Genomic DNA, 17,997 nt, shown 5'->3' with positions numbered 1-17,997 from the left:
CTGACTGCTCAGCTGGTTAGAACATGGTGCTAACAACACCAAGGTCTGGGGTTCAATCCCTATACTGGCCAGTTGCAGGAGAAAAAAAAAAAAAAAAACTACTGTCTATCTGCGTTCTAGAATCTGACTGACCTGGGTTCATATTCGTTCATTCTCATTCTTTTTCTCTGTCTTTCTGTGTGTGTGTGTGTTCATTCCACACAAAATCTGCCAGTGACAAAATCTGCTGTTCCTTTGCAACAGTCAGCTCCTTGAGCTGCTCAGCTTTACAACACTCCCTCCTCGCCACTTCCTGGCATGTCCTGGCTTCTGGTCAGAGACCCCATCACGCTAAACACAATAAGATAATCTACTCCTGTTACAGATTTGAATAACCACTTGAAGGGTCTTTCTCCAAGGCCAGTTTTGTTTTGTTTTCCTTTCTCCCTACTTTCAAATTTGGCACTTCCCTAGGTGTTTTTACTATATTAAAAGAAAGGCTAGGATATCCAACTTCTAGTCCAAATTCTTATTCCTTAATCTCTCTGTTTTTAGAGTATACATAAATAATACAAATTAAAATTCTCTAAGATCTGAAAATGATAAATTATAGTTTCCATTCTCATCATGTCTAGTTTAACTAAACAGTTTTTTATTGGGAAAGACACCTAATGATATCATTAGAGCTAAGACATACAATAGAATTATTCTTAACATATGACAGGTCAAGTGTTTGGCAGGGGATTAGGAAACATGTTTAAAGGAAAACATGTTCATGTTAGTTATTACAGATTAGTATTTCTTAAAATTTTAGGACCCATTCCTTCTGATAAGCCTAAAGATCTCACACAATCTTTCCTCTTTAACGTTTCAAAATAAATAAATATTATGACTAAAAGCAAATCAAAGCCATGGTAATTTGGGAATATGGATTCACAAATTAAACACATTTCCCATCCAAGGAAATTGTGATAAACACCAGAACACCCTCACACCCACTGCTGCCACCCCTAGCCTCAAACACTGATAAAAATAAAAAATTTAACAAACTAACAACTGTATATAAGGCTATATATCACTTGGTTTGGAAAAGAACAGAGAACTTACTTTATTAATTTTCAATGCTGGTAATGTCTCTGCATCTGTTTTTGCCAAATGAAGTTTATTTTCTGGCACATACAGTTCTTTTACTTCATAAGAGGCATCCACAGGTACAATATCCTATATATAACAAGAATACAATTAAATGTTCAATTCAACAATTTAGGGTTCTCCAAAGGGTATTTTAATGAAGAAAATCAACATTTCAAAATGAGACTTTAAAAAAATAGCATAAAAGAGGGCTTTGAATGCTGTGCTCACTCCAATCAATTTTCCTAATGTTAGCTGGTCTACTGTCAATCAGATAAAATCCTATATTCAAGGAGTAATTAAGTATAATGCCCCACTACCTAGAGGGAAAGAATAAATTCCTAGGATAAACTATATATGTCAAAATCAGGCAACAGAAAGGGCTGGCCAGTTAGCTCAGTTGGTTAGAGCTCAGTGCTGAAACACCAAGGTCAAGGATTTGGATCCCCATACTGGCCAGCCACAAAAAAAAAGGGAAAAGAAAAGAAAAAAAAAAAAATCAGGCAACCGCAAATAAGAAGTGACCTCGAAGAAGAGGTAATAAAAAGAATTTAGAAACAAAAAAATCACTTGAAACATAATCGTTATTATCTTTAACACATCATGAAACCATTTTATTCCAGCTTTCACATGCACTTTTATCACAAATGTCACTAAAGCTGCTTTTTTACTCATAAAACACTTAAATAGGTCAGCTTTACTCCCCCCATCACAGTTTGGAAATAGCACTTTTTTAAAAAAATTTTATTTACTATCTATCTATCTATCTATTTATTTATTTATTTGGCAGTTGGCTGGTAAGGGGATTGTTTTGCTCCTCTGCAGCTAACCAGTATGGGGATCTGAACTCTTTACCTTGGTGTTATCAGCACCACACTCTCCCAAGTAAGCTAAACAGCCTTCCGACCCCACATGAAATGTAGCCTGAAACTTTTATCCAAGAACCAAGTACTCATTTACAAATATTGGGACAGTGTTTTTCCATACTTATCATGCAAGTATATATTTGTGGGTACCACAATATAGCCATTTACACACATCTCACTAGGAGATTTTTCAAGGTTTATTCACAAAACTAATCATACCCTTAGGAATAATTACTAAATGCATTTAATCACTTTAAATTTTTTTTAAAGCCAAATCTGTAAGCATACAAAACTGGCACTGATTAAGGTCTTCTCATACATGTGTCCAAGAATTACTTTCTTATTCAAAACAAAGTAATCCTCAAGATAAGAAGAAGATAAGCCACAGACTGGAAGAAAATATTTGCAAAAGGACTGTTATCTAAAATATACAAAGAACTCTGAAAACTCATAAGTAACGAATAACTCAATTACAAAATGGGCAAAAGACCTGAATAGACACCTCACCAAAGAAGATATACAGATCGCAAGTAAATATATGAAAAGATGTTCAACATCGGAAGTCACCAGGAAAACTGCAAATTAAAACAACAATGAGACACCACAGTACACCTATTAGGTTGGCCAAAGTACAAAACACTGACAACACCAAATGCTGCCAAGGACGTAGAGCAACAGGAGTTCTCATTCAAAGCTGATGGAAATATAAAATGGTGAAGCCACTCTGAAAGACAGGTAGGTGGTTTGTTATAAAACTAAACATATTCTTCCCATACAATTCAACAATTTTACCACTTAATATTTACCCAGTTGAGTTGAAAATTTATGTCCACACAAAATCCTGCACGCAATATTAATAGCAGCTTTATTCATAGTAACCAAAACTTGGAAGCAACCAAGATGTTCTTTAGTAGGTAAATGGATAAGCAAACTGTGGAACATCAGGACAATGAAATATTGTTCAGCACTAAGAAGAAATACACTATCAAGCCATGAAAAAACACGGAGGAAACTTAAATGCAAATTGCTAAGTAAATAAGCCAATCTGAAAAGCCTACATATTGTAGGATTCCAACTATATGAAATCAATTTTGCTGTGAACCCAAAATTTCTCTAAAAAATAAAGCACTAATTTACTGCTTTTGTAAATAAAAAACAACAATAATAAAAAATAATTCAAAATAAAGTATTAATGGAAGAATTGGATTTTTAAGGACACTCTCTATTTTTTTCCTGAAGAATCATTTGAAGAAGAAATTTCTTTTTTTTTTTTAAGAGTTAAAAGTTAGGTCTTTTAAAAATCTGATCTGCCAACTTAGCGTTTTCCACCAATTCTGGAAGCAGAAACCTTCACAGACTTCATAATCTTTTGCTTAGGTGCTGCCCCCGTGGGAGCCTTAGCAGCCATTGCAGTCTTTTTAGACGCTTGCTTAGCCTTTTTTGCTTCCTTGGCAGCCCTGATAGCTTGTTCTCATTGAGCCTTTCTAACTTCAGGTTTCTAATTCCTCTTGGCCATTATATCAGCAAGAGATGGCCAAGTGATGGCCCTCTGGAATCTGACTGCATGTCGGGTCCTATGCTTTTGCATTTCTTCCAACTGTCCCTTTTTGTGCTTTCTTCTGTAGAGGAGAGTCCAGTTTATCTGCTGAGGATTCCTCTTGGATAGAAATGCTGACTCTCGGGTAGGCCCGGTGGCGCACTGCTACAGTGAGCCGCTTGGGAGTGCGGCGGCGCTCCCGCCGAGGGTTCGGATCCCACATACAGACTGGCTGCTCACTGGCTGAGCGAGGTGCGGGAGCAACACCGAGGGTTGCGATCCCGTTGCCGGTCCCGGTCCGGTACGGGCGCGACACTGAGGGTTGCGATCCGTTGCCGGTCACGAAAAAAAGACAAAAAAGGAAAAAAAAAAAAAAAAAAAAGAAAGAAAGAAATGCTGACTCTCATTTTGCATTAAGAAATTGGAAAACCTTCCCGTTGTCCTGGCGTACTGCCTCCCATGTCCGGGATAGATCTTGTACCTGCTGAAACTGCACAGCTTGACCTTCACGGTGCCGGACACCAGGGATGAGAAAGGATGGCAAAGAGGACAGAAATTTCAACTTATATTTGATTTTACATGGTATCTTTGGTAGAAGAAAAAAGGCAGAGTCACATATGTGTATCAAAGCCGGATGACCTCATGAAAGGCCTAGATGCTACTGCTCCAGAAGTCCCTAAGGGTTCTGAGGATCTAGAAAGAATTATTCTCCTACATTTCTCCAACACTCTGTTCCTTCGAAGATGGAACAAAAGAGACTCCGTTCGGCACTGGCTAAATCATGTGCCAAGATCAGGCTCCTACTCATAAATTCAAGGCCTCTGACCATTCTCATTATAAACCCAGAAATAAATAAGGGTGAACATGAAGGAAAAGAAAAAATAATAATAAAATATAAAGAAAGAAAAGAAATAAACACCACTAGCAACAATATTAAGTTCAGCCAGCTACACTTACTTGCTCCTGAAATGCAGATATGAATGACACTTTCAGGAGGTTTCTTTCTCCCCAGAGTGTCCCACTGCTCATAGGAAGAAAGCAGGAAAGTGTGTGTGTGTGAGCACAAACCCGGCATAGCATAGGACACTCATACACCTTCCCAGTCTTCTGCGATTAAGCTTCCTGCAGGCACCCATAGCTAAGAGCTACTTATTGTGTTTACTGAGAGGAGATACTACATGAAGGCATTTTTTAAAAATGGTGAAAGGCAGCTCTACCAGCTGCCTTTATTTTCTCTTCGTAGACATAAATACTATACTACTGTGTACTGATGGGGCAGATTATTTCCAATAACCAGAGCTAAAGAGGGCATATCTTAAATTTTGCCAAGGGGTTCAAAGAAGTGATAAGTAAACACACACAGTTTATACACAGTACTGTATTTAATTGTGCCCCTGAAGAGGAAACCAAACAGAAAAAAGACTCTTTAAATCTGGCAAGAAAAATAGTTTAAAGTAGTCCATTCTGTGCCTTCCAACTCCAGAAACTATTGTTAATGCATTTATTTTAAATTATAAAATTGCAGTAAAGAGAATTTGGATATGAGAAAAACAAATCACCCTTTATCCCTATTTGTAGTTGTCACTGTCTTTTTTCTATCTTCCCTTCCAACTGTTCTCCACCCACAGGCACATTTCAGAGTAAATGGTAGTTTCAATAATCTACGCACTCTATTACTTCATGAACTAGACAATAAAAATTCACAATTAACTTTTCCTGGAAGGACAATATGCCATGCATTAACTGAACTGCACACATATCCTACAGGTTCAGTTAGACTCTTGGATATGTAAGAGCCACAAAGATGCCTTGAGGCATACACATTCCTTGCAGCTGCTCCACACTAGGAAAAAAATGCTAAAAGTAACTGAAGCTACACAAAAACTCAGGCATTCATTAGGACTTTTATGAGAAAGAGTATGACAGAGTTTCACAAAAGAGACGTAAAACTAAATATTTACATTAGTCACAAAACTTTAGGGATACCGTTTTAGTTTTCTGTTGCTTATAACAGAATACCTGAAACTGGGTAACTTATAAAGAAACAGAATTTATTTTTTTCCCTTTTTTTTTTTTTTCCTGGCCAGTACAGGGATCAAATCCCATATCTTATTTCTATCAGCACCACGCTCTAACCAACTGAGATAACCAGCCAGTCAGAATTTATTTCTTACAGTTCAGGAGGTTGGTAAGTCCAAGGTCAAGGGGGCATATCCGGTGAGGGCCTTCTTCCTGGTAGGAATGAGAACTCTCTGCAGAGCCCTGAGATGGTGCAGGGTACCGCATGGTAAGAGGGCAAAAGCATGCTCACATGCTAGCTCAGGTCTCCCTTTCTCTTCTTATAAAGCCATCAGTTCCACTCCCTTGATAACCCATTAATCCATTAACCCATTAATCCATGAATGGTTAACCCATTCTTGAGAGCAAAGCCCTCACGATCCAATCACCCCATAAAGGCCCCACCTCTCAACACTGCCACACTGGGGATTAAGTTTCAACATGAGTTTTAGAGGGGATATTCAAACCATAACAGACACAACATCTTCAAAACCAAAAAGAAATACAAGAAAGCAACAGGGTCTATAGGTCAGTTATTTCTGATGTTCTCACAACTAGCAGTGCGAAGTAAGAAAAAAGGGAACAGGCTTTTTGTACCCAAGATCTACGTCAAAATTCTAACACTGCAATCTTTAGCGGGTTACTAACATTTCACAACCTGTCTCCTCTTCAGTTGTTAACACACACACACACACATACACACACACAGATACACAGATGTTACAAGGCTGTTGTGACAATTAAATGACTTAAAGTGTCTGAACTGTGGGGACTAACATTAACTGGATGCTTACTACAATACTAAGTACATTGTTCTAAGGGCTTCATATAAATTAATTCATTTAATTTTCTCACAATCCTACCTTTAAAAGGAGAAGAAACTACTGCTATCCCCCCTTCACAGATGAGGAAATTGAGGCCCAGAAGAGGTTAGTAACTTGCCATAAATCCCTGCTATACTTTATTCCAATGCACTTAACAAACAATAAATACTCAATAAATAATAATAAACAAATAAATAATATGCTTGCTATATGACAGGAACTGTTCTAAGCACTCTAAATATATTAACTCATAGAATCCCAAGTACAACTCTGAGGCAGGTACTCTCCCATTTCACAGATGAGAGAACTGAAGCCAGAAAAATTAGGTTTTTTCCAAGGTCATATAGTTAGTTAATTGTTAAACTGGGATTCCATCTGGAGTTCTAATACTATTCTCAAAAACAAAAACAAAACTATTGTTTCTTCCATGAAAACTAAGTTATAAAATATTTTGTCATACAAGTTATTCTTAATTTATTTTCATGATTTTATTAAACATTTTTAATTCCCAGGATGTCAGGTCAATATGTTATCTTTCAATGTGTCGATAAAGTTATAGACAAAAAGCAAAGACACTCAACATTTCAGTTAGGCCTAAACTGTTTATTAAGGATAAGTGAACAACTTTCAATCAATTTTTCCAAACCCTGTGCCTTGGGTTGCATGTCCCCCCACAACTTAATCCCCACTGTAATTGCTGAGGTTACGAAATCCTATTATGGTGATTGAAAGGCGGGGCCTTGAAGAGGTGATTAGATTGTAGGACCGTGCCATACTGAATGAATGAACAACGGTGGTCAGGGGTGTGGTTCAGAGGGCTTTAAAAGGAGAGCACGTGAGGAACTATCACTCCCTGCACTCCACCATTTCACAACGTGACACCCTACATCACTGCAGTCACCACCAACGAAAGCTCTCGCCAGATGTGTTCCCTGGACTTTGAACTACCCAGCCTCTGAAACTGTAAGCAATAAATTTTGTTTTCTATATAAATCATCCAGTTTCGGGTATTTTGTTAGATGCAACAGAAACAGACTAATATACCCTGCTACGGTGAATAAACTGTGAACCTCCACTTCCCCCACTTTGGGCCACTTAAAACTTGGAAACCCAGAAAACAGTCTGAGAACAAATGACATGAGGACTGCAGAGAAGAAAAGAATCTCATTCTCAATATCAATGATAAGAACAACTCTACCTAAAGCTTTCCTTGCCATCTCTGAAACCTATATTACTATAAGGATGGGATACATTTTGTATATTGTGGTGAGATTTGGCTACTCTCCCCCTCCCCCACAATTATTGCTGAACACTGTCAACAATCTTGGAGGGCCAGAAGAAAGCATCCAGCAGTCTAATCTTTTGATTTTTGTTGGGTGCAACAAGGCATTTGTAGCTGGTTTCCTAGACCAGCATCACTAGATTCACCTGATTCAATACTGCTGATTAGCCAGGCACTTAGATGCTCCAGGCAAGTGGCTGGGATGGGGCTCCTGCCTCTGGCCTGGAGCCACCCTCTCCAGACCACCATGGCACCAGAGCACATGCTCAGGCACTTGACTTCTGCCTCTGAAGAGAGTTTCAGACTAAGAAGTGCAAACTGACAGAAGTGTCTACAAATAACACCTATGGTTTCCTTCCAACTATATTCCCAAGTTAAGCAAATTTGTGAGTGAATCTAAGTGTCTCTAAGATAATGAGTCTGAACATGAAAAGGGTAATATCCATTCTATGGGCCTAACCAAATTATTTTTTAAAATGTTTTGTGCACTAATAACAAAGTTATTCATGCGTTAGCATTTTTAGTAACATGCCGCTTTACGTGTGTTAACATGGAGGCCATAATTACTTTCTTTTCAAGGAAGAGGTAAAACTGTTTTCATATTTTATTTTTGAGTCAAAATAAATTTTTTACCACAAGCATTTCATAAAATTCTTCCCTTTTCAAAATTTACATCCAGTAATATTTTTAAATTAATTTTAGCCTCACAACTTAAACACAAAATTCTTCCGACGCCTAACCAATGCCAATATAAAAGTTTAAGAGGTTGGTGCAATTTTTCTCTTCTAAAAAGATACATAATAAAAAAATAAATAAATAAAAAATAATAAAAATAAAAAGATACATAAAGAATATTTCTGGAATTAATGCAAACATAACAGCATGAAGCAAGAGGAACATGGAGCATCTGCTCAGTGGAAATGAGTTCTATATAGATTCTATATGTAGAGCCAAAAGGACTGGGTCTCTACCAGGAATACAAAAAGGATTTTAAAAATGCAGACACAGCCACTTTCTGGCACATTCTAGTGACAAATCTTCTAAGTTTCCAAAACCACTACTAACCATCTAAAAGGAGCAAAACCACCTCAAAGTGACAGAAGATATTTGGACAAAAGAATGGGAAGTCCCTGCCACATGAGCTATCCATCTTATTTGAGACTCATTAGGATTTCCATAGACACAGTTAGCTATTAGAAACAGTGTGTTCTTTCTCAATTTGCACATATAAAACCCTTTATGTCACAAAATTTCCTTTAAAACAAAAACAGATCACAAGCCAGGCCAGGAGAAAGTCTTTACATAGCTAGACACCTCACCTCCAATCTGAAGAGCTCCACAGTCACCCAGCACAGAAGGGTGAAGGGGCTCACAGGTCCCCCAGAGTCCTTCCAAGCAGGGAATCAGTAAACAATTCACACACCAGCAATAAAGAGGCGTCAATTCTATAACCTGTAAGTCTAGAAATATTTAATTATAAATTTTTAAATATTTATTTTAAAATGTAACATAGATACCCAAAAGTTGCTTTGTTTTCTTTTGTTTTGTTTATTTGCTTGATTGACTAACCATAGTCTAAGATCTAACATATGCTGTATCTGTGTCCTTGCTCAAACAAACAATTGTTTGTTTTTACCTGGAAACTGGCGGGCAGGACAAATAACATTCACTACATGAAAACAGTAGCTCTTGCCTTCTCATTGTAATCTTCCTAAAGAATTCTGAACGTATTCATAAATATAGTGATTCCACATTTTAAGTTTTTCTTTTAAGTATTTTCTGCACTTTTTTCTTGAACCAAATCTGCTCAACAGATTTGAACACTAGGGCTCATTCATATTTTTATGTTACTATTAAATTTCTATTATCTAAACTATATGCACCCAAAGCACGAACACCAAACGACATTCTGGCAATACTTTAAAACCGAGCTGCAAAGTCTGGATTTTATGTGCAGTATAAAATCCATTTAGAGCACTAAACCACCATTTCATAAAAAGACAAACCTTTAAATAATTTATAGGACTAGTAGATCTAGGGTTCCTGGTAGATTTAAAAACAGTATTTAAAATATCACTTTAGATTAAAACCAGCAGCAAAAAGCCTACTTCCTTATGGTATGACAAGCCGAGTTAAAATGCAATACTAGCAGGCCATCTAGTGACCATTCAAGGGTTAGGAAAAAATTAAATCAAAAATCCTCATTATCTGTTAGTGTCTTCTGATTTCTTGAATAAATCCATGCCAAATGAAGCACACTAAGGAAATCAAGATGCTTTGACCAAATGCTGAGAAATGCAGTCTTTCCATAAGTGACCACATTACCTATCCTAATTATATTACAAAGTCAGACTGAAAGATAAGACAATCCAGAGATGACAGAGGATCTGTAACATTATGCTAAAGTTCCCATGGTAACCAAAGTACCCATCATTCTAAAATCCCCATTGCACATCATACTAAGAACATATTTTTCTTGGATAGTGAATTAAATACTATATTTAACTAATTAACATAAAAGAAACAATTCCAGGTAGAATTTTCATTCCAGAAGAGTCTCTCCAAAGTAATACTGAGCATCAGATAAAAGAAAACCCCATTTACCACTATTATTTCTTTGGAGATAGCACTTCTCAAACACCATTCTCTGGAAAGTCCCAAACCACACTACCCTGTTCTAATAAGAAGTTGTGGTACAATAAGAAATATAGAGCAGAGTAGTATTCCATTGTGTAGATAAACCACATTTTCCTTATCCACTCATCTGATGATGGACATTTGGGCTGGTTCCAACTTTTGGCTATTGTAAATAGTGCTGCATGGATGGACTTAGAAAAAATTATATTAAGTGAAATAAGTCAGGCACAGAAAGAGAAATACCACATGTTCTCACTTGTTTGTGGGAGTTAAAAATAAATAAATGAATAAACATATAAACAAATGGTGGGGGGAAGGGGGGAAGAAGACACAACAACCACAACAATTCCTTGAATTTGTTAAGACAAGTGAACAGATAGATGTTGATGGGAGGGAGGGGGGAGCAGGAGGGGGGAAAGAGGAATTGGTAAAGGGACATGAAAATCAACTACATTGTGTATTGATAAATTAAAATTAAATAAATTAATAATTTTTTTTAAGAAAAGAAATATATATTTGATCTCTGTCCCCAGTTCCTGGAACAGAACTCCTAAATCCCTTGGATTCCCCTAAGTGTTATAAGTGTCTTTGATATACTAAAGAGATGAGTCGCGGCTGAAGGGCCCCCTACATAGTTTCAAGATGAGGACTGGTCACCAGAAAGACCAAGCCTTGATTAGAGGGTTGGAACTTTCAGCCCCACCTCCACAGCCTCTGGGGAGGAGAACGGGGCTAGAGATTGAGTTCAGCCACCCATTGCCAATGTTTTAGTCAATCACTTCTACATAAAACTTCCCTAAAAACCCCCAAATGATAAGGTTCAGAGAGCTTCTGGGTTGGTGAACACACGGAGGTGCTGGCAGGGTGGAGTGCCAGAGATGACGTGGAAGCTCCGCCCCCTTTCCTCCCACCTTGCACTATCCATCTCTTTCATCTGGCTGTTGCTGAATGTATAATAAACCAGTAACAGTATATAAAGCACCTTCCTGTGTTCTGTGAGTTATTCTAGCAAGTTATCAAACCTGGCGGGTAGGGGTGGGAACCCCTGAATTTGTAATCAGCCAAGCAGAAAAGTGGGTGGCCTGGGCACCCCATTTGAAGCTGGCTTCTGAAATAGGGGCAGTCATGTGGGACTGAGCCCTTAACCTGTGGAATCTGGGCTAACTCCGGACAGTGAATGTCAGAACTTAATTCAATTGCTAGACACTCGATGTCAGAGATCAGAGAATTGGTTAATGTGAGGAAAAAACCTCAAAAGTCTAAAAAAACCGAGCCTGAAAAGGAGATAAAGTTCACTTAACTTGATTATTTTAGAAATAAGATTTTCATTATATGTGGCATAATAACCCCAGTCACTCATTTACCATTTAGATTAGGTTTTAGCACCGAAGTAAATCATAATTCTGGCAAAATGTGCCTCCACTTTTCAAAGTAAACTAGATAACCTACAATCACTTTTCTCATTTCACACTACATAGAACAAACACTTCACACTAACCAGGCACAGCAGTGGGCAGTTTATTTCTTTCCACAGTAAACATTCTTTCCAACCCAGAAAATGTTGCTTTTGATCTGCTCTGAAGTACTTTAAAGTATTCGAAAAATATTAAATCTTTCTAAGGTCAATGAAATGCCCATTCGTCTCTATTTCTTAATCCCAAATATGCTTAGCAAACAACTGGTTGAAGAATGTATAAGGTAATCAAAGAAAAGATTTGTATTTCAGAAAAAAAACTAGAAATGGAAATAATCTAGACGTGAGTAAAGGCTGTATAGTGGAAAGGCGAGAGCATGGGCTGCAGAATCAATCGGACCTATGTTCAGATCTGACCCTCCCTGACTAAGCTGTCCTGGCACCAACAGCTTCACCTCCCTGCATCTGTTTCCTCATCAGTAAAATGAGGACCACTGTAACTACTTCTCAGAGTTTTAACACAAATTAAGTGCAATAATGCTACTGAAGTACCTAACACAAGGCCTAATACATAGTAAGAGTTCAACTAACAAGGGTTATTACTGATGCTTTCCATCTCTGCCATGGTGTTCTCTTTCAGAACACAAAATTGTATTCTTATCCACATGCTGACTAATGCAGGACCTCTGATCTTCACATCCCCACTCAAAATACATACTGTAAAGCTATGTAGAACTGATTATTATTCTTTGCTTTAAAGCACCACTACACTTGACATATTCATCCCCTTCACCTCCCAATCTATACTTAGACTCTACTATGTGCTCTCACCTGACCCACATTTGGAAAACCTACCAAATGTCTCTGTGGTAACAATGAAGATGAACTGCACTTGCTACCCCTGGATAGAAGGAGTTTCTTATGTAAAGTGCACATTACACCAAGTCACCTTGCAATGAGGGTACAGTAAGCAAATGCACTCCTAGCATCACTGACTAACTATGAACTCAGTGATGAATGTTAGGTATTCACTGGTTTCTCCATGTGCCTTAATGCCCATTTAGGGTTCAACTTTGTGAGAAAAATAAAGGAGAATAAATGCCAGAACAAATGTAGTCATATGTGTATGTATGTGTGTATATTTAGTCTTTCAATTGTATTTTTAAGTTCTACATCATGTTATAAAAGAAGAAAAATAAGTAAATTTATATATGGTCATTCCACTATAAACTAAATAATTGTGGTAAGGACCAAGAAGTAACAAACACAAGGCAGGAATTTTTTTCTTTAATTCTCTGACACACCCCCAGTGTTTACAATAGTAACTACCACATATGGCACTAAGTATCTGTTAAATTAACTAATGGGGTCACCCATGTACAAAAGAAATATTGACATGTTTTCAATAAGAAGTGTAGTCACTTACTTAGGAAAGCATATAACAGATCTTTGAAAGGAGCGTGGTCCCAAAAGAAAGCAACTGCATTAAGGAAGCATCTGCATCTCTCTTCTTTTGTCACCATCCAGCTTTAAGAAAAAAATAAGTAATTTTTCAAAAGAAAATTTCTCTGTCAGAAACTAATATAACCGGAATCCCTTTCTGGGTATAGATTTAATCACATTCCAAGTAAGGTGTATGAGAAGACTCCTAAAAGTAAAAGACAGAGGTATATGAAAATGACTGTGAAATTCTAGGTCCAGAATCCAGCATGTCCATGAGCAAGTTTCTTAATTTCTCTGAAATACTTCATAGGTTTACTGTATGAATATAATTAGAAAACATGTAGAAATTACTCAGCACAAAGACCACTTGGGAAACTACCACAGTAATTCCACTGCTATAAACATTGGGGATGTGGCAGAGAAATAAATGATAGAAATTCTTCCCTTGTGGACATTACTTTTTGGTCCTTACCATTATTATCTAGTTTATAGTGTACACACTAAAAAAACATATATAAATTCATTTATCTGTCTTCTATAACGATGCAGAATTTAAAAATACAATTGAAGAAAGAATATGCACACACATGACTACATCTGTTCTGGCATTTATTCTCCTTTGTTTTTCTCACAAAATTGAATCTTAAGTAGGCATTAGGGCACATGGAGAAACCAGAGAAACATGGTTGGGAGCTGAACTAAGCAAAATGGCAACTTTCCCCCAGATTATAACAATCAGAATAAATTACCTTAAAGGACACAAAGACCTGCATATATAATAAGTACGTAGCAAATGTTAGTTTCTTATCTTTATCTCTTTTTCCAGCCTTGTATGAAATCGTACAATCATCAGATTGTCTAGCAGTAATAATACAAACTAATATCTGTATAAAAGGACAATTAGTATATTCATTAATTAGGAGCAAACAAATCAGAAGGAAGGCATTAATTAGGACTACAGAGATTAAGGCAAGCAATGATACCAAAAAAAAAAAAAGGAAAAAAAGAAAGAAAGTAAATGCAGTGGAATACATAAGGACAATAAATAAGAAAATATGCAGCTTGGAACCAAATTATGGAAAACCTTGAACACAAATCACCTGAATTCTGCAACCAATGGGAAAATCAATAAATGAGTGAAAAAGAGAAATGTTTAATCTACCCTAGAGAAAGATGATTCTGCAAATATATAGGATGGACTAAAAGACATACAGAATTGGAGGTGTGATAAACAGGTAAGGGAATATTGGTTAGTATGAGCCTAAAATCACACAGTGGTATTTACCCTCAATTTTTAACCACTAGAAAAAAAAGCCAATATGCAAAGTCCTATGCATTACAAACACCACGTGAGTCTGTACCTTCATTTTACAGGATTATGTTTAAAAACCAATTTAACTCTGAATACAATATGGGAACCTGGAATAGGAAAGGACATTAGTAGAAAAATTGGTGAAATCCAAATAAGTTTTTGCTTTAATTTACAGTGCCATAACAAGGATAAATGTTCTATGGTCACATAAGATGTTAACGTAAGAGGAAGCTGAATGAAAAATATACAGGACTCTATTATTTTTAGATTTACAGAAGAATTGCAAAATTTTCTCAAAATAAAGTTTTTTTTAAAAACAACAAAATCATTTTTCCCTGCAAAAAATAAATAATTAAATAAATAGCTCATATGTAGGTAAAGTGTCAAACCCAAAGGATGCTACTTTAAGTCCAGCCCCAAAGAAGAGGTTAGGAACTGAAAGAAAGAAGGCAAGGAGGGAGATACCAATCACACGTTAAGTTTAATAATTCTTTATAAATGTCTGAACTATCTGGAATTATCTGTAGTCCATAAAATGGTTTCACAGAGTCATGAGTCCCATAAAATTATACATAAAAGGGTATCTATGTGCACTTTTCTGGGATTTCATCAAACACGTACAAGTCACTAATAAGATATAAAAAATTAAAACACAATAAAACTATGTATAACTTTCTAACTTTGATATGACAAATCTCCAGTAAAAAATACATGATAAATTCAATGTACAAAAAATCTAAACAAAACTACAATCAAAATTTAAAAATACCGAAACCATAGTTCCAATAAAAATGACATAGAATTCATATCTATGTCTAAAACAAAGGATTTTATACAAATTTATAAGAAAACTGTAAATAACACCAACAAAGTAAAAGCAAAGAGTAAGAACTGACAATTCACTGAAAATGAAACACAGAGGTTCTATAGAACATCACCTCACAAGTGAAAATGCCAGCTAGTCTGTAAAACCATGAATTTTCCTGAGCCCATCACAGAGCTAAGTCCTAAAACAGTGAGATGAACTGCTTCCAGTGAGTGACAAGTCCTACCAAGAAAAGATGAGACACATCAACTGTTTCCCTTTAGCAGAATGTGGAGGAAGTTGTGGCTGCAGTAAAGGCAGGTAAGAAGAAGAAAGCTAAAATGTTTTTTAAAATTTTAAAGGCTGAGTGTGAACTAGTATGGCAGGTTAGTAAAACTGGGGGCCTCAGACACGAGGGGCTCTGCATTCACTCACAAGCAGATCTACAGCAGGTGCTCAGAACAAAGATCAGGAGCAGGTTTGAGGACTAAAAAGAGAGTCCTCCTCAGAGGTGCACAGGCACAAAACTCTGCCCACTACCCAGACCTTCTCTCATGTCTGCAAAAGCCTTCAGGTGATGGACAATGACTGGAAAACTTACCAAGGTCCCCTGTTTCTGGAGGAGAAGAAGAAGCAGATATGGTCTGCCTAAGGGAAGAAGGTAGAGGAAACCCTCCTGCACTGCAGTGACACAAACTAGGTACAGATACAAAACATGCTAATGCATGTGAGGACCAGAAAACTTACCCTCCATACCTTCCAGTTTCAAAGCAGAGGTTAGCTGCCATGACAGGGAAAGAAAGAACACTGAGAAAAACCCACCTCAAGACTCAAGAACATAGGTCCTGCCTAAGACTGAAACTGGACCAGGAAAATAGAGAATCACCACCACTCTTCCTATTATGAGCTTAGCACTAAGCAACAGCAATTTCCTGCTGAGAGAGGAGTAAAAGCATGGAGAGAGGCATGCAAGGAATGGTGAAAGCTGAGGGTGGAGCAGGAACACAGGCCTTACACTAAGCACAAAGTAGAATAGTTAATCATTGGAGAAATTTGAATCCTGTGGTGCATTAAGAATAATTACAGAATAAGGAAATCCAAATCCAGTTGAGCTACTGACTATGTTAGCCTACTATACTAACAGCATGACAGACAAAGAGATATGCCCATGGTATAAACACTATTTACCTCAATCTCTACTGTTCTTACAGACACAATGTCCAGCATTCAATAAAAATTACAAGGTACACCAAAAAAGCAAGAAAAACTACCCAATGTCAAGATAATACAATCAACAAAACTAGATGTGGAAATGACCCAGATGTTCAAACTATCAGGCAGGACTTTAAAATAACTATGATTAATATGTAAAGGAAGTTGTAGAAAACTGAACAACATGCATGAACAGATGGAGAATTTTAACAGAGAGATGTACATTATTTAAAAAAAAACAAATTATAATGGAATTGTTTTTAATGAGACTCAGAGTTTAAGTGGATACAGCTGAGGAATCCATAGTTAAAAATAAGTGAATAGAAATTATCAAAGCTAAAATATAAACAGTAAAAGAGTGAAAAGACAGTATATGAAAACTATGGAACAATATTATATTGTTTAAGATATGCATAACTGGAATCCCAGAAAAAAAGAATAGAGCAAAAGAAAAAAATCTAAGGAGACAACAGCCAAAAGTTTTTAAAAACTAGTAAAAAAACAAACCACAAATCCAAGGTCAGAGAACTCTAAATGGGAAGAAAAAAGACCCAAACATACTAAAAGACTTAGACTCATCATACTAAAATGGCTTTAAAAAAAAAACAAATTAAGAGAAAATCTTGAATTCAGATAGGAAAAAAAAATTACAAAGAGAGAAATAAAGAAAAGAATTACACTAGATTTCTCATCAGACATAATACAAACAAAAGAACCATGCAGCAACATCTTCAAAGCACCAAAGGAAAAAAAAAATCTGTCAAACCACAATTCTAGGCCCAGCAAAAATATATTTTAAAAATGAACAAACAAATGAGAAAGATCTGATATGAAACCTTTCCAAACTCATTCCTCTGAGCCTACCAGTATGTCATGAACACACCAAAATCACAGTTTTTAATACACTTCCCAGGAGTTATACACTCTTGTTTCTGTTTCTATCACCTACAATGGAAGTCCCTCGGGGATGGAGACATGGCTGATTAATCTTTGCCTTGCTAGTGCCTAGGACTGTGACTAACTACTGTAGTAGGCTTTTAATTGATGTGTGGTTGATGATGAATGATGAAGGAATGAACACTGGGGCAGCTCAGGTGATATGAGAGGGAAACCAGAAAGAGCAATAGGACTAGAGCAAGGGCTCAAAAGTTAGTTAACGAGAAACCTAGAGAGCAGAAAGACGAAGCATAAAACCTCCTGGGATAATATCTCATTGCCGTGCAGATAATGATAACACATGAATATATATATATACAAAGAAAAACATCACAGTGGTGCACTCATCAAATCATATTATTTCTATTTATTAGGCTAAAATGTTTGAAATAAAACAGGAAGAAAGGTCCCAGATTAACTACCCAGTAGATACTTTATAAAAAGTTTCAAAGATTAAACATGTATAATATATTCAGACAAAGGAAACATTTTAAAAAGTTGTATTTCTAATATATCCCCAGTAAGAGACACTAGATGAAAGAGGTTTACGGTAATTGGATT

General features: G+C 36.6%; 1 protein-coding gene across 1 annotated transcript in view; it reads right to left on the bottom strand.

The window, feature by feature from the left end:
- PAPSS1 (3'-phosphoadenosine 5'-phosphosulfate synthase 1) overlaps window positions 1-17,997 on the bottom strand; it is a 107,365-nt gene that overhangs the window by 47,176 nt on the left and 42,192 nt on the right. Inside the window, exon 6 of the mRNA XM_008576628.1 lies at window positions 1,087-1,200. Coding sequence (XP_008574850.1) covers window positions 1,087-1,200 — 114 coding nt within the window. The remainder of the gene's footprint in view (window positions 1-1,086; window positions 1,201-17,997) is intronic.

The sequence above is a fragment of the Galeopterus variegatus genome, unplaced genomic scaffold, assembly GCF_000696425.1.
Source record: "Galeopterus variegatus unplaced genomic scaffold, G_variegatus-3.0.2 Scaffold1377, whole genome shotgun sequence".
Taxonomy (NCBI): Eukaryota; Metazoa; Chordata; class Mammalia; order Dermoptera; family Cynocephalidae; genus Galeopterus; species Galeopterus variegatus.
Note: the sequence above shows the minus strand (reverse complement) of the source record. Positions and strands in the feature narration are given on the sequence as shown.